Source organism: Tachysurus fulvidraco, chromosome 3 (genome assembly GCF_022655615.1).
Source record: "Tachysurus fulvidraco isolate hzauxx_2018 chromosome 3, HZAU_PFXX_2.0, whole genome shotgun sequence".
Taxonomy (NCBI): Eukaryota; Metazoa; Chordata; class Actinopteri; order Siluriformes; family Bagridae; genus Tachysurus; species Tachysurus fulvidraco.
The window spans coordinates 19862865-19879602 of record NC_062520.1 but is presented as its reverse complement, the minus strand read 5'-3'; the positions used below and the strand labels follow the sequence as shown (position 1 = coordinate 19879602).

The 16738-nt window shown below is 36.6% G+C and overlaps 3 protein-coding genes across 4 annotated transcripts; 2 read left to right on the top strand and 1 right to left on the bottom strand.

Moving 5' to 3' along the window:
* Positions 1–120: 120 nt before the first annotated feature.
* On the top strand, positions 121–6106 carry gpatch4 (G patch domain containing 4). The gene is made up of 7 exons (XM_027149626.2): positions 121–424; positions 508–581; positions 766–858; positions 1519–1629; positions 1774–1880; positions 2216–2266; positions 3069–6106. The coding sequence occupies exons 1-7, from the start codon at positions 358–360 to the stop codon at positions 3850–3852; spliced, it is 1287 nt and encodes a 428-aa protein (XP_027005427.2). The 5' UTR covers positions 121–357; the 3' UTR covers positions 3853–6106.
* Positions 4784–8790, bottom strand: LOC125140873 (C-type lectin domain family 4 member A). Of its 2 annotated transcripts, XM_047811516.1 has the most exons (8): positions 8642–8790; positions 7543–7644; positions 7149–7253; positions 6885–6919; positions 6599–6773; positions 6314–6471; positions 5213–5331; positions 4784–5084 (listed from the first exon to the last, which is right to left on the bottom strand). In XM_047811516.1, exons 1-8 carry the CDS (start codon positions 8703–8705, stop codon positions 4934–4936), a joined length of 909 nt encoding a protein of 302 aa, XP_047667472.1. In that variant the 5' UTR covers positions 8706–8790; the 3' UTR covers positions 4784–4933. The 2 variants fall into 2 exon arrangements, with proteins under 2 accessions (XP_047667472.1, XP_047667473.1); XM_047811517.1 differs by lacking the exon at positions 7149–7253.
* A 917-nt stretch (positions 8791–9707) lies between these two features.
* On the top strand, positions 9708–16414 carry nes (nestin). Its single transcript, XM_027149624.2, has 4 exons — positions 9708–10608; positions 11214–11338; positions 12591–12667; positions 13106–16414. Exons 1-4 carry the CDS (start codon positions 9796–9798, stop codon positions 16165–16167), a joined length of 4077 nt encoding a protein of 1358 aa, XP_027005425.2. The 5' UTR covers positions 9708–9795; the 3' UTR covers positions 16168–16414.
* Positions 16415–16738: the final 324 nt, after the last annotated feature.

Here is a 16738-nt window from a genome sequence, read left to right as displayed (position 1 = left end):
AAATCTTGGAATTTCATCACATGTTACAGAGTACATGCAGTTTTATAAGATGACCAGCAGATGGCAGACGTAATTTACTATTTTCTAAACATGGTTGGTTGTTGCGAGAGTGATGACGTCAGCTGCCATGCCGATTCTACACTTCCGGTGTCATGTCTGCCTACACGTGGAGCTCATGTTATATTAGATTATAGAAGTGTATGTTATTATTTGTGCGTAAAAACTATCGCCATGATGGTTGGCTTGTTCAGTCTTTCTAATCACAATCTGTGTTGATTTATAGTGTTAACTAGCGGTATAGAGTAATAAACAAGACAGAAGTAAGTAGTTGGGTCCCCCCCCCCGATAACTAGTACAATGACAGAAACAGCAAAGAAGAAGAGCTTTGCTGAGCAACAGCTTCTCCGTCACGGCTGGGAGCAAGGTCAGGTGAAAAAGCTTAAAGTATTTACCTCTACTTGTGTATGTGAAAGTCCTAACAGGTCATGTCATGTCTTACTTTAATAGGTAAAGGTCTTGGAAGGGCTGAGAATGGCATTTCTGAAGCAATCAAAGTTAAAGTGAAATGTGACAAAGGAGGGGTGAGAAGAAATGCTTCCTGTCTCCCGTTAATGTAGCATATGTAATGTCTCTCCAGCTAGTTAAAGATGATACAGCAGCTTTTGTATCTAATGTGTAAAAACTTTCATAAACCATGTATATATCACATCACTGGCTGCTGATGCTCTCAGATTTTTTAGTGCGTGTGTTTGCTTCTCAACTCAGGTTGGCCATAAAGAAAGTGAGCAATTCACATTTCACTGGTGGGATCATGTGTTTAACAAGGCATCTGCCAATTTATCTGTGGAGTCAGACCAGGTACGTGTCCTAGAGCAGAAGGAACACAGCACTCACTTACAGCACTTTTATACTTATTAGTCTATTTGAATCACAGTGAAAATTGCAATATTTCGGTTGTTTGCTTTTCAGTTTGGGTAAGTTTACATTGCATGTAATTAAAAAACTATAAAGCTGGAAAGTGGTCATGTGGGGCATGTACATCTAAAACATTACATGAAATGTTCCTTGGTTAAAAATACTGAAATTGAAAAATAAGTCTTTGCAGATTATGTATAGAATGCAAAAATATTACCTGATTATGTTTAACACATGCTGTTTAATAAACTGTTAGATAGTTATATAAATAAATAGTTGAAAACATTTTGTTCCTATACCTCATGGTGTTCTCTTTTTGTTCATTTGTCCAAATTTACAGAACACGTATATTTTCTGCAGAAAAAAAGACAACAGAAATAGACTGCCGCATCTGAATTTTAGCTCAATATGGCGTGTTTCAAAGAGACTAAATGCTGTAGATGTGGAAGTAACAAAATAGTTTAGTACAGAAATTCTAAAACCCATGTTCAGCTCCACATTCTGTAAAGGCTCAGCGACTGTAAAACTTTATTAAAAAAAAAATCTGTTTACTAAACTACATCAGTGAATAGCATATTATTAAACAATTGTTTTATGATCTAGAATGGAGTGGTGTTGAAGAAAACGGAGGAAGAAGAAGATGGAATGGTTTCTAACAAGAAGCCTCGTAAGGCCCTGATGAACAAGTCAATGCTCTATGGATGCTTTGTCAAGGTACAAGCTTTGTCAGCTTTATATATACACACACACACACACGCAGAGGAAAAAAGAAATGATGAATGCACCCCCAAAATGTAGTATTTCTTTTGCTATGCTCTTAAACTTAAACCTTCCTCACTCCTGTCTTGTGCGTTCCAGTCTGCTACGCTCCTCTCAGGGCAGGAACAGCCTGAAGTAAAATCATCTGGCTCTGAGGACAGTAGCTCTGAAGATGAAGAGAAGCTAGACCTTTCCAGTACCAAGAAGTAAAGCGCCTACATATAACTAACTCTATAATAAAACTGACACACTTTTTTTTAAAAACATTTTATTAACATGTAGTCAGAAGCTGAATTACTACTATGTAAAGTGTTAAGACCACTTTTTAATGGTTTATTTTATCTTTGTCAAAATAATCCAGTGTAATTGTACTGTGATCAAAGTGTGATCAGGTGCTTTTTGTTGTATGAAGTGTGCATGTAAACCATTGCAAGTGCTCTTTTCTAACTTTATATATAGATTATATATCAATTTATAACTTTATAAATTGATCTCTGAACAGGATTAATATCATCATTTCATCTGTATTTTTCACACCCAGTTTATCTGATGCACAGCTGATGAAAGCATGCGGAGGACGAACTGCACATAAGTAAGGACTACACATCACACTTTCCTCAGATGTACAGTCATAACACTTTGTGATGGGTTAATCTTTATGTGAATAAGTTCATTATTACTTTTTAGTTCTTGGTTAAGTTTTCTGTAGCTCTATGTGTGTATGTAGCAGCAGGGAAACATTTCTCTAGGAACTTCATCAGCTATATATGGTGGATATGGATGGCTTCTTGACTGTTTAATGTGACCTGATGCCAGATATACAGTTTAACACACAGGGAATGCAGCTAACTAAATAGGAGTGAACAGTCGTGGCTAAATGATAATGGTTATATCAATGGTTATAATGGTTGTTCAATGAGCTATTGAAATTTATACAATTATGTATTTGAATTAGTTTAAATAAAGAAAATATTATATATATTATATAATATTATTTTGTGTACTGTATCATAAAAGCCTGTATAAATTACATGGCCAAAAGTATGTGGACACCTGACCATCACAGTTCTAACCAAATATTTGAAGCACATGATTGTTCACATTAATTGTGTATCTTTTAAACACTACATTAGGTTCCAGACTAATTAATAATTATTTCTGTCCCAGGTACAGTTTAAACATATGAAAGGAAGCACCAGATTAAATTAAAAGCTCACAAGCAGTTTTGTTAGTATATTTTTATGTGAGGAAGCCAACAACATGGAACAGTTAACTGTGCACTTCTGATTTACATTGCATCTTAGTCTGTGTTGCATCATCATAACAAATTTAATAATAATCTGTGGCATAATATATTGAATGTATTTGTTTGTTTATTTATTTGTAATCCTTAGAGGTGCCAGACATGGTCTTAAGATGAGTGCCAAGCTAGCCAGACTGGAGCAACAAGAGCAAGAGTTCATAGCAAAATATGGCAAGAAAAAGCAGATGGACAAATCCACATCTCTGAGTGATGCAGCACTCATTGAGCATAGTTCTTCGTTAGACCAGGAGAGGGCAGAGAAAACCGAACAGAAGAAAGCCAAGAAAAAAAAGCAGTGCTCAGATGATACCAAAGAGAATGGGGCCCAAGACAACAGTGAATCTTCACAGGAACACAAGATGTCGAAAAAGCAAAAGAAACGGTCAAAAGACAAAGTTGATTTAGAATCCAAAGATGCAGCAGATTCTTTCGTGGACCCAAAGAGAAAGACAAAAAAGACCAAACTTGAGCAGGAAGAGGAAAGTACAGAGATGCAGGAAGAGGTAACTGAACATCAACCAACAGAGGAAAGTGTGTTCAAGAAGAAGAAGAAGAAGAAGAAGAAACACACAGAAAAAAGTACTGCACCGGTCAGTGAAGAGTCTGTGGAAAAACCAGAGAGTCGTGAGCTTCAGCCAGAACCTGACGCCTGCAAGAAGAGGAAAAAGAAACCCTCCAAGGCAAATAAAGACAAGCCGCCAGCTACAGAAATAGACAGCTGCTGTAGTTTGGACATCACTACAGCAGAGAAAGTTCTTTCTCTACAATCACAACCAAAAAAAAGGAAACAGAGAGAAGAGGAACTAGAGGCAGAGACTGAGAATAGTGATATTAAAAAAACATCTGAAAAGAAGAAAAAGAAGCATACGGTTTGATGGTTTCTGGTGAATTATTTAAATGCTATGCCATATGTTGAACTTGTCACCTTTGTTAGGAACACCTGTTCCTTCATGTAGTGTACTCAAATCAGCCATGCACATGCAGGTCACAAGCTTCACTTAATGTTCACGTCAATGAAATGAAATGAATGGGGAAAAGTGTGACTTATGCATTGTGTTGCATAAAGTGGATAATGAATGAATTTATGTTCTGAAAAAGTATCATTTTATAGGGGATCTAACAGAGATACTGTTTGTACTGCACTGCATCATGACTTTTTTAATTCTTTTTCAGTTTTTTCTATCCTGTTCTAAATTAGTGAATTTCAAGCCTGGTTCATTCTCATCATATCCCCTTAACTCCCTGAACTTGCTCAGTGTTTTATGCAGTCACCTATTTTAATAATTTTTGATTTATATTTTTTAATTTACTACATTTTTTTAGATTTAAAGGCCATTTTAATGAAATATGCATTTTAATTAAGGTCTTGATTTTACGTGTCCTGTACCAGCAAGACCTAATAGCTTGTTACTGTTGCTTTCAGTCAAAATATAAACAAAGCAAACAACCATACAGCTGATTACTGGCTGAGCCGGAGTCTGGTTGTAGAATGAGATGGACGGTATGAATCGCTTATTGATGCTGTTTTGTTTGTGTCCATGTTCAGGGTTGAATTTCTTTACACGTTACACTCCACAGTGGTGCTTAATGGCTCATATGAAAATAGACACTCAGGATTTTTGTAGTTATTAATTAGTATTTATGGTTTTGCCTAGTCTAGTTTTAAAATAAAGTGCTTATTTTCTCTGAGACGCCCAAGTGCTTGTTCATAAGCATCTATAATTTAAAGGTGTTCTCTTTATTAGATTGAAGATTTATTAGAATTCAGTCTCCTGATGTTGGGTCACCACTTTCCTGCTTCACCAGTCACAAGCCATAGTCAACGTTTATTAGCTGAGTTTAACAGCAGCTCCTACAGTTCTAATGATAAGTAAACATTTTCAGAACACGTTTTAAATTCCTTTCTGTTAAGTATGTTATATGGATTAACAAAAATCCTCCAGAGGTTTTTGCTGTCTACATTTGACTCGGCCATACCATCACTTTCATCTCACAGATAAATCTGTTATACATGCCACAACTTTCCACAACCCAGTTGTATATATCTGCTTTTACAGGTACTGACAACACACAGTTGTCTTTGGGTTGATTAGGTGGAGTCCATGACCTGTGAAGAAGAGTAGGATTCATCATCTTGACAAAAACTAATGAAAATGTAGTTGACTAGGATTTGCCTGGACATTATCAGTGGTTGCAGCAGAATATGAGGTTCAATCTTCATTCATAAAATCTTACCCATTGTTCTGAAGCTCAGCGCCGGTGGACCAAATCCACAAGTTGTTCTGTTTAGAAAGTCCAATCCAGTACCCATGATAGTCGTCATAGTAAAAGGGTGTGTTCTGTCTTATAAATTCCTTTGAATGTACAGAGGAAGTAAATGAATCAAATTAGAAGGATCACTAATCATGTTCTGTAAAGTAGAATTGCAGGACAAATTCTGTAATTGTAATTTAATTATAAAGAACAGTTGTGTGCCTCTGTAAACATCCTAGATTTAAAATCAATCACAGAAGCAGACCTTTACAACCTGTATTAAGAAGTTAAAACATTATGAAATCATTTACAGTTCCTTGTTCACCTGTATAACTTTAATCCTCATGTTCTGTTGACATTTGTTTTACTTCTTTATTGTTTGGGTTCACTATGACCCCAATGACTAAACTGTAAAAAGAAATTATTATAATTTTGAAATTAATAAAATGAATCTTGAAATTATTGAACTGATAAAAGCATAGAAATAAGGTGTATCATTAACTCTTACAATTACTGAAGTTGGAATGTTCGTTTCAGAAAGGCAACTAAATACAGAAATGACCATATCATTTCTTAATTGAAAATCTGTATATATTGTATATATGCTCTTGAGCAAATATAAGAGAGGGAGAGAGAGACAGATAGAATTGTACTCAGAAATTGCACCTTGGGTACAAAACAGATGCAAAACGTGAAAATCATTTTGTTATATTCAATAGCATTTATCACTCTGGTCAGGTGTGAATATCACCCCAAACATTTCATGTGTGTAGCCATGTGTGTGTGTCATAGCAGACATTAGAAACCTAATCATTAAGTTAAAACACATTTCTGGAAAGGACCTTTGTAAATGGAAAGTCAGGATAAAAAAACAAATAGTGGATATATTATTCAGTTTACAGAGGCTCTTCGGTCATATAGACCCCAAACAGAACACGAAACAGCTTGAACCTGAATATTTTACTAATCTAACAACCCTTAATCTTCCATAGAGTGCACGAGGAACCTTTTTGTTTAGGAGTATACCAAAACATGACTGACAGGCAATTCTTAACAGGTAAATTATTGTTTTTTGAAACTCACCTGTTCCTCTGGAGTGTCAATGACCACCAGGTGTCCTTTGTTTTTAGCGCAATAAGTTTGACTGTCTTTCCAGGTCCGCCATCCTGAGTCCATCCAAAATAAGTAACAGCTAGAGCCATTCTGAATCCAGTCCTTCATACAGGGCTCACAGTAAACATCTGCAGGAGATGTTTCATAGTCTTTATTCAGAGTCAAAATTATTCTACTGTGTTTACAAGTACATATACATATGAATAACTGAATGAATGAACTGTTGGTTATAGGTTTCAATTAGCTTGTACTTACTGTTCTTTGTTAATGTACAATATGTGCTAACTGGAAAATTTGTAAATTGTTGGATTAGCTGCAGGGAGTTTTCAAACTGATCTCTCTGTGCAGTTAATTCCTCTTTCTCTTTCTCCAGTGTTGCCTTATCAGCTTGCAACATCCTGTGTGCCATGCTCTCGTTGGTGTACAGAGCCTGAAGAAGGTGTGGATACTGGTTAAGTTTAACTTTAGCTTACTGGATTGATTGTGTTGTGCGTTGGGTTGACAATGTTGTGCATGAGGTTTAGCTGCTCAGTTTTCTTACCAAAATTGAGGTGTATTTTGAAAGATACTTGGCATCTGTGTAGGAAAACAACAGTCTGTCAGTCATTTTTTCAACATGCTTATCTCACACAAATACAGATTACTGCTTGTCACTGAAAGACAATATTCACTTGACATATTTTTAACAGATATCTATTAAGACTAGGCTTTATAGGTGATTGAGAGACTTAGCAAGAATGTAGCACACCAGTGCAAAGCTGTTGGAGGGTCCAAATGTGCGGAAACATTTCTTACTCATACTTACTTAAGACACACATAGTGGTTAAACCTGCCAATAAGAGAATACACAATAGCCCCAGAGCAACTGTAGCCTTTCTGTATGATGTATATCTGGGAAAAGCCACATCCTCTTTAAGAGAACAGAATCAAATGGATTGTGTTATTCTGGGCAATTCACAAGACACACACTGAAAAAATGTTAAGTATGAATACAGTACATTAGGTATTATAGTATCATTTGTCATTGTAAATAACGTTGTAAGCATTTTTACATAATATGGTTAAAAGTATAAACCAAGCACAGATGAACCCACTGCAGGAGATCCTGTGACATTCAGGAGTAAAATTTCAGCACCTGGAACATGTTCCCTGGAATAAACAAATGTCCAAGCCTGTAATTCTAATTCATAGTTAAGTACCGCAAACAGGAGAGATTTTCCCAGGTGTCACAGGAGTGCTTTGCAGTGTTTCCTTTTTTGTCTTCTTGATTTCTGAGTACACAACGTTATCAGTCTCTGCATCTGTTAACAAACAGGAAGCAAAAGGTTCAGTGGGAAGTAATATGTCATTTTAGGACATGTTATAATTGTTTTTAAATAGGTGTAAATAAAGCATCCCAAATCTAAGACTGTTTAAATATATTGTATATGAATGTTATAAATGATATGTAAGAAGTGAGATTATTGAATATGTTTTGAACACTGTTACAGACATTTGCAGTTGTACAGTAATGATTTCTTTGTGTACTACAACATATTAAATGGGAAAGAACTTCACAGGTTTTGCTGAAACCAGTTGTTTACATTGAACAGTCTCTAATTATTTTGCATTGTATTATTTAACAGTCTGATTTAACCTAACACTTAAGCCTTCAGGAGAATCTGCAAAAAATAAATAAATAAAATAAAGCAAATAAAATAATATACAGTTGTACTTTATCTCAGTATTTCTGGTACAAATAAACAGCTATTTGCTAAATACTAGGTGAAATATGTTTATATTTTACTCAATTGTTGCTGCTTCAATAAGTAACTGACAGAAAAATCTACCTAAACTTACAATATCTTTAGGTTATCTCTGCAGATCAGACAAGTACATACAAGTTCAATTAAATTTATCTAATTGTTGTCCTATTTTTTTTTTTTAACAAAACTAATATGTATTTTCAGTATTTCAGTTGCACATCAACCCTGTTACTCCTAAACATGTAATGGCTGACAGGAACAGAGTTAAAGACTAATCAGTTCTTTGCTATTTATTTAATGACTAAGATCCGTCTTATGAATCTGGTTACCTGAGGAAATGTTTCAATACCTTTTCAGTTATATTGTTATATCAAAGATGTTATATCAGATATATTGCTATATCAAAGATGACAGACACAATAAAAACCTATATTAAACGTAAACAATTGTTGATTGTTTTTATTTTCTTTCACTGAGTCTAATTTCACTAGTCACTGGTTTCCAGGTTGAAACATCAAACTGTAAGAAAAACGATTTTAAAAGTCAAACTCACCTTTAGGCACAACAGGGATAGATGTACCGAACACAATTGTGGAGTAGTTCAAATCATCTGCCATTGTGATCAGCAGGCTCTGGAGGAACAGTTATGTAAAACTATGCTTCTCCTTTTGAAATTCAGCTGTGAATTGTGACGTGAAACTCTTGGAAAGTACAGCTTTTTGAAACATCATACATTCCCCATTTACACTCCTTTTACACCCCTTTTAAACTCAACTTTGCTGTGTATCAGCCATCAGACCAAATGTGCCAAGTTCATTATTATAATTCATTCATGCTTAATTTTGCAATGTGTTCTCTTTATTATCAGTTGGTTTATATATGATTAAGTATATATCCTGGTAATTGTAATCTAATCAAAACAGAACAAATCTAATTATGTTTTGTTCACCTAAAATACAGTATCTTAATAGCATGAATCTACACTGGGCATTCAATATATTGTTAAAAAAATCACTGTTGTGTGAGGTCCACAGCTAGAATATACTGCATTTACGCTTCAGCTACTTCATCATCCAGTGATGGACAAAAAGGTATACAGTTATGGGTGAATTGTTGTCAGTTTTACCATGATAGTCTCTGGATCCTCAGCAACTCTGACTGGCATAAAGCACCTCATGAAGATGATTGAATGAATATGTGCTTAAAACTAACTTTACCCCACAAGGTGGCGCTGTGAAGAATGCAGTAGTTTAGAAACGTGACTGAAAGAATGATCAGATAATAAATAAATAATTATGTCAGCATGTAGGGTATAAATCTAGTTTTTACTGACTAATACAGTTATATTTGTTTCTATCTATATGTTATATATCTATGTAAGGTAGTATAATTGATTTTTAAGTAAAATTCATCATTGAAAACTAAAACATAAAACTTTCAGTCAGATATAAATATGTATATTCATATTCTTCATATTCTAAAATATCTAGGAAATTACTGCTTCTCAGATATGCAGCAGTGCTAGAGTTAATTCCACAAATGACATCACTGCTTTCCCCCACTGCAGCCCACCACCCTTTGTCCCCCTGCCCTCCCCCTTTCCTCACTCACTATGAAAGGAGTGCTCTTCTGTGCCGGCCATTCTGCAGGTCCAGACCCCTGAGCCACACATACACAAAGACCTAAAACAAGCTGCGTCTCACTGAAATGGAGATCTTCAGTTCTCGGCATCCACTCTCCTCCACTGGAGCAGATAAGTATGAGATGCTGGAGTTGAACAGAAGGCTGGAGTCATACCTGAACCATGTGAAGTTACTGGAAGAGGAGAATCAGCTTCTTTGGGGAGAAATCCAAGCCATGCGTAGAAACCAAGACACTGGAGGGCAAAGGAAAGCTCAGGAGGAGGCACTCAGTCTGGCCAGAAACGAGCTGCAGAACACTTGCAGAGAGAAGTATTGTGTGGAACTAGAAGTCAGCAACATGCTGCAGGAGATTGAGGATCTGAACATACTGAGACAAAAAGAGAGGTCTGCACAGACTGAGGCTAAGAGAAAACTTGAAGAAAGCAGGAAGACACTAGAGGATGAGAGGAGGATGCAGATCTGGCTGAGAGAACAAGCTGCTCAGCTTGAGAAAGAGATCTCTCTACAGGTGCAGCTCCATCAGGAAGAGATGGCAGCCCTGAAGTCCTCATGTGCCTTCTCAAAACCTGTGCTAATGGCTCCTAAACACAGCCAGACTCTCAATCTCCATGGCTTGGGGAAAGAGTACTCACAGAGAGCTGCCCAAGCCTGGCATGAAGCAGCAAGTGTGTACCAGACACAGATGAAGAAACTAGAAGAAAGACTGACTCAGACCATGTCTGATATGACACTAATCAAACAAGAGAAGAAGGAGAGTCAGCTACAGGTACAAGATTTAGCCAAAGAACTGGAAAGTGCAAAGGCCAAGAGAGAACTGATTGAGAAGAACATAGTACAACAGAGGCAGAGGCAGAATCAAGACATTCAACATCTCCAGGTAAAATAAAGTTTTTGTTTTTTCATTTAAGAGAATAAATCAGTGTTAAAATAACTTATTTCCAAAGATCTTTGTAGCAACCAAGTCTATATGAATTAAAAACAGCAACAGATTTCTACATTATTATTAGTCGTTATTATTATTATTATTATTATTAGACTAGACTTACTGTCATTGTTTTTCATTAAATCTCATCTGAAAACATTTTTTTTAAAAATTCTTCAACTGTTCTCATTGAGTCCTTATATAGTTGTTAGCTAGTGTGAAACACAATTGTACCTTTAATGGTTTCATAAATTATGAATATACCGATGAGCTTCATTTTTCATTTTTCTTATCACAGGCTGATAATACACATGAAGATAAAAAGAGTAAAATGTTAGGAATCACTGATAATGATATTCTGGGCCATAAAGTTTTTGACCACTGAGTTGATTACTTGGCACAGACATATTTATTTGAAATATTATATATGTAAATAAGTTTTTTGTAAACATTTTGAAGCAAAAAGGAAGAATTTGAATCATGACAAAATCTAAAATTAAGTATATTGAAAGAAGATGAGCTTTATGCTGCATTTTCTCCTTATCTTTTTTTCTTTAAAGGCTCATGTAGAGGCCCTGGAGGCAGAAAAGCTGGATCTCGGAGAGCAGATTGGGGATCTGTTGGTAGAGAGTCGCAATCTGTTGAAGACTAAGATGTCTTTGAACCTTGAGGTGGCTACTTACAGGTATTCTTTTACATCTTGGTCCTTATCATGGAAATCCTCTTCCTATTCCACTTTAGTTTCACTATATTCGTTAACACATAATGTGGACATGACAACACTGATATACTCTATAATATGTAACTGATATTAATGAGTTAGAAAGAGCTTTAAATAGTCTTTTCCTCATCGTTCATCCAACACAGCCCCTCACCCATCTAAGGAAATTGTCTGAAGAGAAAGGGAGCTCAAGAATATTTAGTGATGATGCTGGAAAGACAGAAGTCTAAAGTCTCCATGCAGTCAGACCCCTAAAATGATCAATATGAACAAAATGGCTTAGAGCCTTAGAGCTTCTTGAACCTTCATCAAAGTTAGGTATTAAATATTTTATTACAAACAGTCACTAAAAGTATGACTGCAGCAAAACTTGAATAAAGAATGTAGTATAATTTACATTTTCTATCAGTGTATTACATCCAATTTATGACTAATTTTATTGCCTTGTTGCACTAACACTTGTGTATCTGATGGTGCATGAGCTCCATTACTATTTGCTAGTGTGTGATAAATAAAGTCAGTGACATTGGCATGTGCACTGCAGATGGCGTAACAAAGACAAATCTGACACTTCATTTCCATAACAACAACCCTGGGCTCAAGCTTGCTTCTTGAAAGCAATACAAGCTATTATAGCTCTTCTTTACTTTTAAGAGATATATACACATTCATTTCTTCCTACTTTACTCCTGAAATGTAGCAACTACTATGTTCAGTTAACATTTGGTCTGTAGTCACAGTAAATATGCACACAACTAATACCAAAATTTAAACAAAGGACTATGAAGATGAAACAGAAAGTGAGGTCTCTTTTATTACTGGTCTGAATGCATGGTGCAATTCATCTTTTGCTTTTCCAGCATAATCACTATAGATTTCCTGAGCTATCCTTTCTCTTTGGAGTAGTGTTAGATAACCAATAAGCAAAGCACTTATGGTGTTTCTTTAACAGCTCTATGAAATTTTCCATTATGGTACTCTAATCATCATGTTTACTGAAAACAACAAAAGTATACCCTCTAGTTTTTTAAAACTTGGTTGTGAACCATATAACTAGCAGAAAGTATTTTAGTTAAAAGTTTTGTTTTCAGAAATGTTGTTGGTGTTGGTTGTACTGTATCTTCGTGTGCTTTTACAGTATATAGGTGGGTTTGGAACTTAATAGAAAATGTGTTAATGCATGTTTATAACAGAATTTTTTTGTGTGTGTTTTTAGAGCTTTGTTGGACAGTGAAAGCCTGAGAGTTAACAACCAAGCAGCAAGTAAGAGGAACAAGAGAGTCTCACATTTAGGTATTTCTTTTATATAAGAGATTTTTATATAACACAACACATCAGGATATAATCTTACACTTGTGTGTAGATGACCTGCCATTTTACTAAATGGAGCCTGTCCTGATAATAGCAGTCTGAGTCCCCATAGGTCACCAGACCAGATGGCTGTTTCCAGTAATGAAGGCTAGGGGATCAATATGTCCACATTACACCATTACTTCATTACTACTATGTATCCTGATAATACCTCTGGGAGAATGATTAGATCTCTATGATCACGATTGAGCATTCAAAGATTATTAAGAAGAAACCATGCAGTAGAATTTTAATATTACAATGTATGAGAACTTAAGTACTGTACTGTTATACTGTATGACTAGGTTTTTATTTTATATGAAACATTAGACCTATCATTGAGGAGAACCCATTCTTCCTGTTCTCCAATTTCATTCACAGAAGGAATCACTAAGTCTCCTGAGATTCCTCCAGGCACTCAAGCCATCTCTTCCAGTCTGTTCAGCAGTCCACTAAATACAACCTCCAGATCAATCACCCATAAAGCTAACCTCGTGACTCCAACTCCTACAAGGAGCCTGGCACTAAGGACTCCTCAAGAGACACTCAAGAGACCTCAGACAACTAAGGAAGAGGATGTCATTGTAAGGGAAGAGAAGCAAAAACTAGAAACATCTGCAATTATATCAAAAATACATCTTAATGGAGCAGACTCCAATGATCATTATGGAGCTGAGGAGGAAGCAAGCTCTGCTGCTTCTGTCTCTGACTCTGGAGTCCCTAATGCTGTAGATGAGCCTGAGTCCATACTCAGTATAAATGGTAAAGAAGATTTGCACAAAGTCCTTAAGGCAGAAGTTGAACGGGTTTTGTTTAGTGCCAATGAAACCACAACAATTGCCTCGCTAGCCAGACATCCCGAAACTCCAGAGAGTTTGACCTCTAGTCAGAATGTTGAGGAAGCAAAGAGTTCAGAGGATGGACATGAAGAGGAGACTGAGGTGTCTCCTGAAATGGCTCAAATATCACATGCGCCTGTGTCTGCCTGGGAGGAAAATGAGACAGTGATACAAGAAGTCAGAGACCTAGTCTGTGAGAAAGAGTTGGAGTTAGAGGACATTGATGAAAACTGCACACAAGACTTTAAAATGGATCCTGCAGAATTACAGCTGCTTGCTGAAAACACTAACACACCTGCTTCAATGTTACTCCAGGAAATACCACAATTGTCTGCAGATACATTCAGCCCGTTTGAGGATGACAGTGAAATTCTAACATGGGCAGATGTAAAGGAAGATGTTTTACATTTTGTAGAAGAAGAGTCACTGAACAGTGTACCAGAAGTCAAGAGAGAGTCAGAGGAAGGGACAGAAGAAGTGAAAGAAAAAATGGAAGTAGAAACTGAATGGCCTGGTATTGAAGTCCAGGAAGGTCATGAGTTTGATATTACAGTGCATGAAGAGGAAAATGAAACTGAGCAAGAGAAAACAGTGGAGCAAGAGGAACTGATTTATGTTCAAGAGGAAAAGATGATAGTGGAAGAAATTGGAGAAAGCTTTGGTAAACAAAAAGCAGAGTTAATGATGAGTACATGTGAAAAAGTTAACTTAATTGGTGAAAATGCTGAGTTAGTGATGGATACGTGTGAAAAAGGTAATCTTGTAGGTCAAAAAGCTATGACACTGATAGATGCATTCGACAAAGATCAGTTAGTTGAACATAATGCAGAAGAGGAGCAGAGACAAAGTGATGAAGACGAGTCATTAAACATCTCTGCATCATGGAAAACTGACCCTGGTGAAGCAGACAGCTATGCTCAGGAGAACACACTAGCAGATACTCGTCCCCTCATACATTACAAGAGTGATGAAGAGACAGATGCCAACATCCCGATCTCTCATCTGGGTGTGAGTGAACATGTCGACAGTGAGGAAGAAAGGGAGAAACATGAGGGGGGCGGCAACTGGAGCCAGATAATCGCCAAACGCTTTGACACCATGGAGGATCTATCTGAGGAGCCAGAGCTAGGCAGCATAGATGACATAATCACAGATGAATCAGTACAAACTGTGTTAAGAGAGAGCATGAATGAGGAGACTGATATTCAAAATGAATGTGGTGAGATAGACAGCCATGTCAAAATGGATGATGGTTTATTTGATCAATCAGAAAGTGACCTTAGATACAATAGTAATGAGAACAGTCTGGGTGAGGATGAGACAAAAATTGAGAACTACCATCTGTCAACATTTCTGGTTGAGAAACAGGAAGAAGGTTCACAGATACATGACTGGAGTGCAAGTTTCTACAGTGAAACCAGTAAGCAGCAAACACTTCTGACTACAAAGTCCAATATCAGTGAAGATGCCTTAACAGAAAATAGAGACAATGTAGACAACCTGAATGTAGAATCTATAGAAATGAATCTAGCAGATGAAAGTGAAGACAAGAAGTATTTTGACATTCCATTACCTGAACCATCCCAAGAACAATCCCTTGCAGAAGAACCTTTTGAAGAAATTTCCACAGACATCACACCATCTGATGATCCACTATATGGAACTGATATTACTGAAGAGGAGGATGTGCAGTCGAAACTGTCAATGCTCACTCATGCAGATTTCACAGATGAATTTTCTCCACATAATCATCCAGACAGCCAGACAATTAAAGACTCAGATCTGGAAGAGCCAAATAGTTCTGAGGACGAATCCTCAAATGAGAGCCAGTGTTCTCAGCTGCTTTCCCAGAGTGAGATGCACGCCCAGCAGCTAGAAAAGGACAGTGCAAGTACTATGGACTTGGTCTCAAATACCGATCCTTTCTTCACAGGCTTTGTCTCAGATGTAATGAAAAAGGAGAGCTCTGAATCCTGTAATGATCTTCAAGCAGAAGATTTGGAGAATAAAGAGGAACAGCAACATGCAGTGGACAGTAGCGGTGTTGTATTGGGTGAAAATGCTGAGAGCCTTTCACAAGAGTGGGAAAATTTGGGCCCTGAAATTACCAGTGCATCCCATAGTATCCATAGCACTGCAGAAGAATTTGGTGGTTTGGAAATGGAGAACAAAAAAGAAAACATGAATATTTTCCAAGGAGGTGCCATAAAAGAAGAATGTCAGGCTAATGAAAAAGAAAATGACCATAACAGCTTATTTAGATCAAGCATTACGGAGGGCATCTGGAGTGCAACAAACACTGAGATTGCTGCTACATATGATCCAAATAACCAAACAGAGACTGAGAGGTACTCATATAAAAGCATTAATCCAAACCAAAGCATGGCCTTTGCGGAGGACTGGGGAAATCTTGAAGTACCATCAACCAACAGCAAACCTGAGAGCGATATGGACGCCTCTGTGATTCAAACAACGGAGAGGGGAGGGGAAGAGCAGATGATGCCACAGAATAAACATGTACAGAGTAGAGATGGAGATAAGGAGACTGTCAACACAGAGGATTCCACTGATGAAGGTGACTCCTGGTCTTCTGGTGAAGAGTAACTGCATTCTATAAGCATTACTCATCTCACACATCTGCAATATTATATTCATTGCAGAACTGCAGTGGCACAGAATGGAAAGGGAAAGTAAGGTAAAACAGTGAGAAGTATAACATAAATATATATCGATTAATTAATATTAGTGCATTTAGTGCCTAATTGATCTGTGTCAGGATGCTGTTCTTACTGATTTTTTCTGATCTTACTGACATTGATTTGTCTACATTTTTAGGTGAAACAAATAAGGTTGGGATTTTTGAACAATATACTATAATAAACAAGATTTGAATTGCATTGTGGCTCTGTGTTCATTTCTTACATCAGTGAATATTGAGAGAATACTTATGTATGAAATACATACATACAATGGAAACATCAAGGAAAAAACACAACCCTAATATAAACGATTTATGTAATAATGATATAACAGGTACACTGTAGCATCAATAGAATATTTTTTTCAGTGGCACTAAGTAGATTCAGTGAATGAAACCATTCATTAAAATTCTGTTAAATGAATCATAAAATGTTGTGGGATTGAGGGACTGTTCAAAGGCCAATGGTTTTAGATG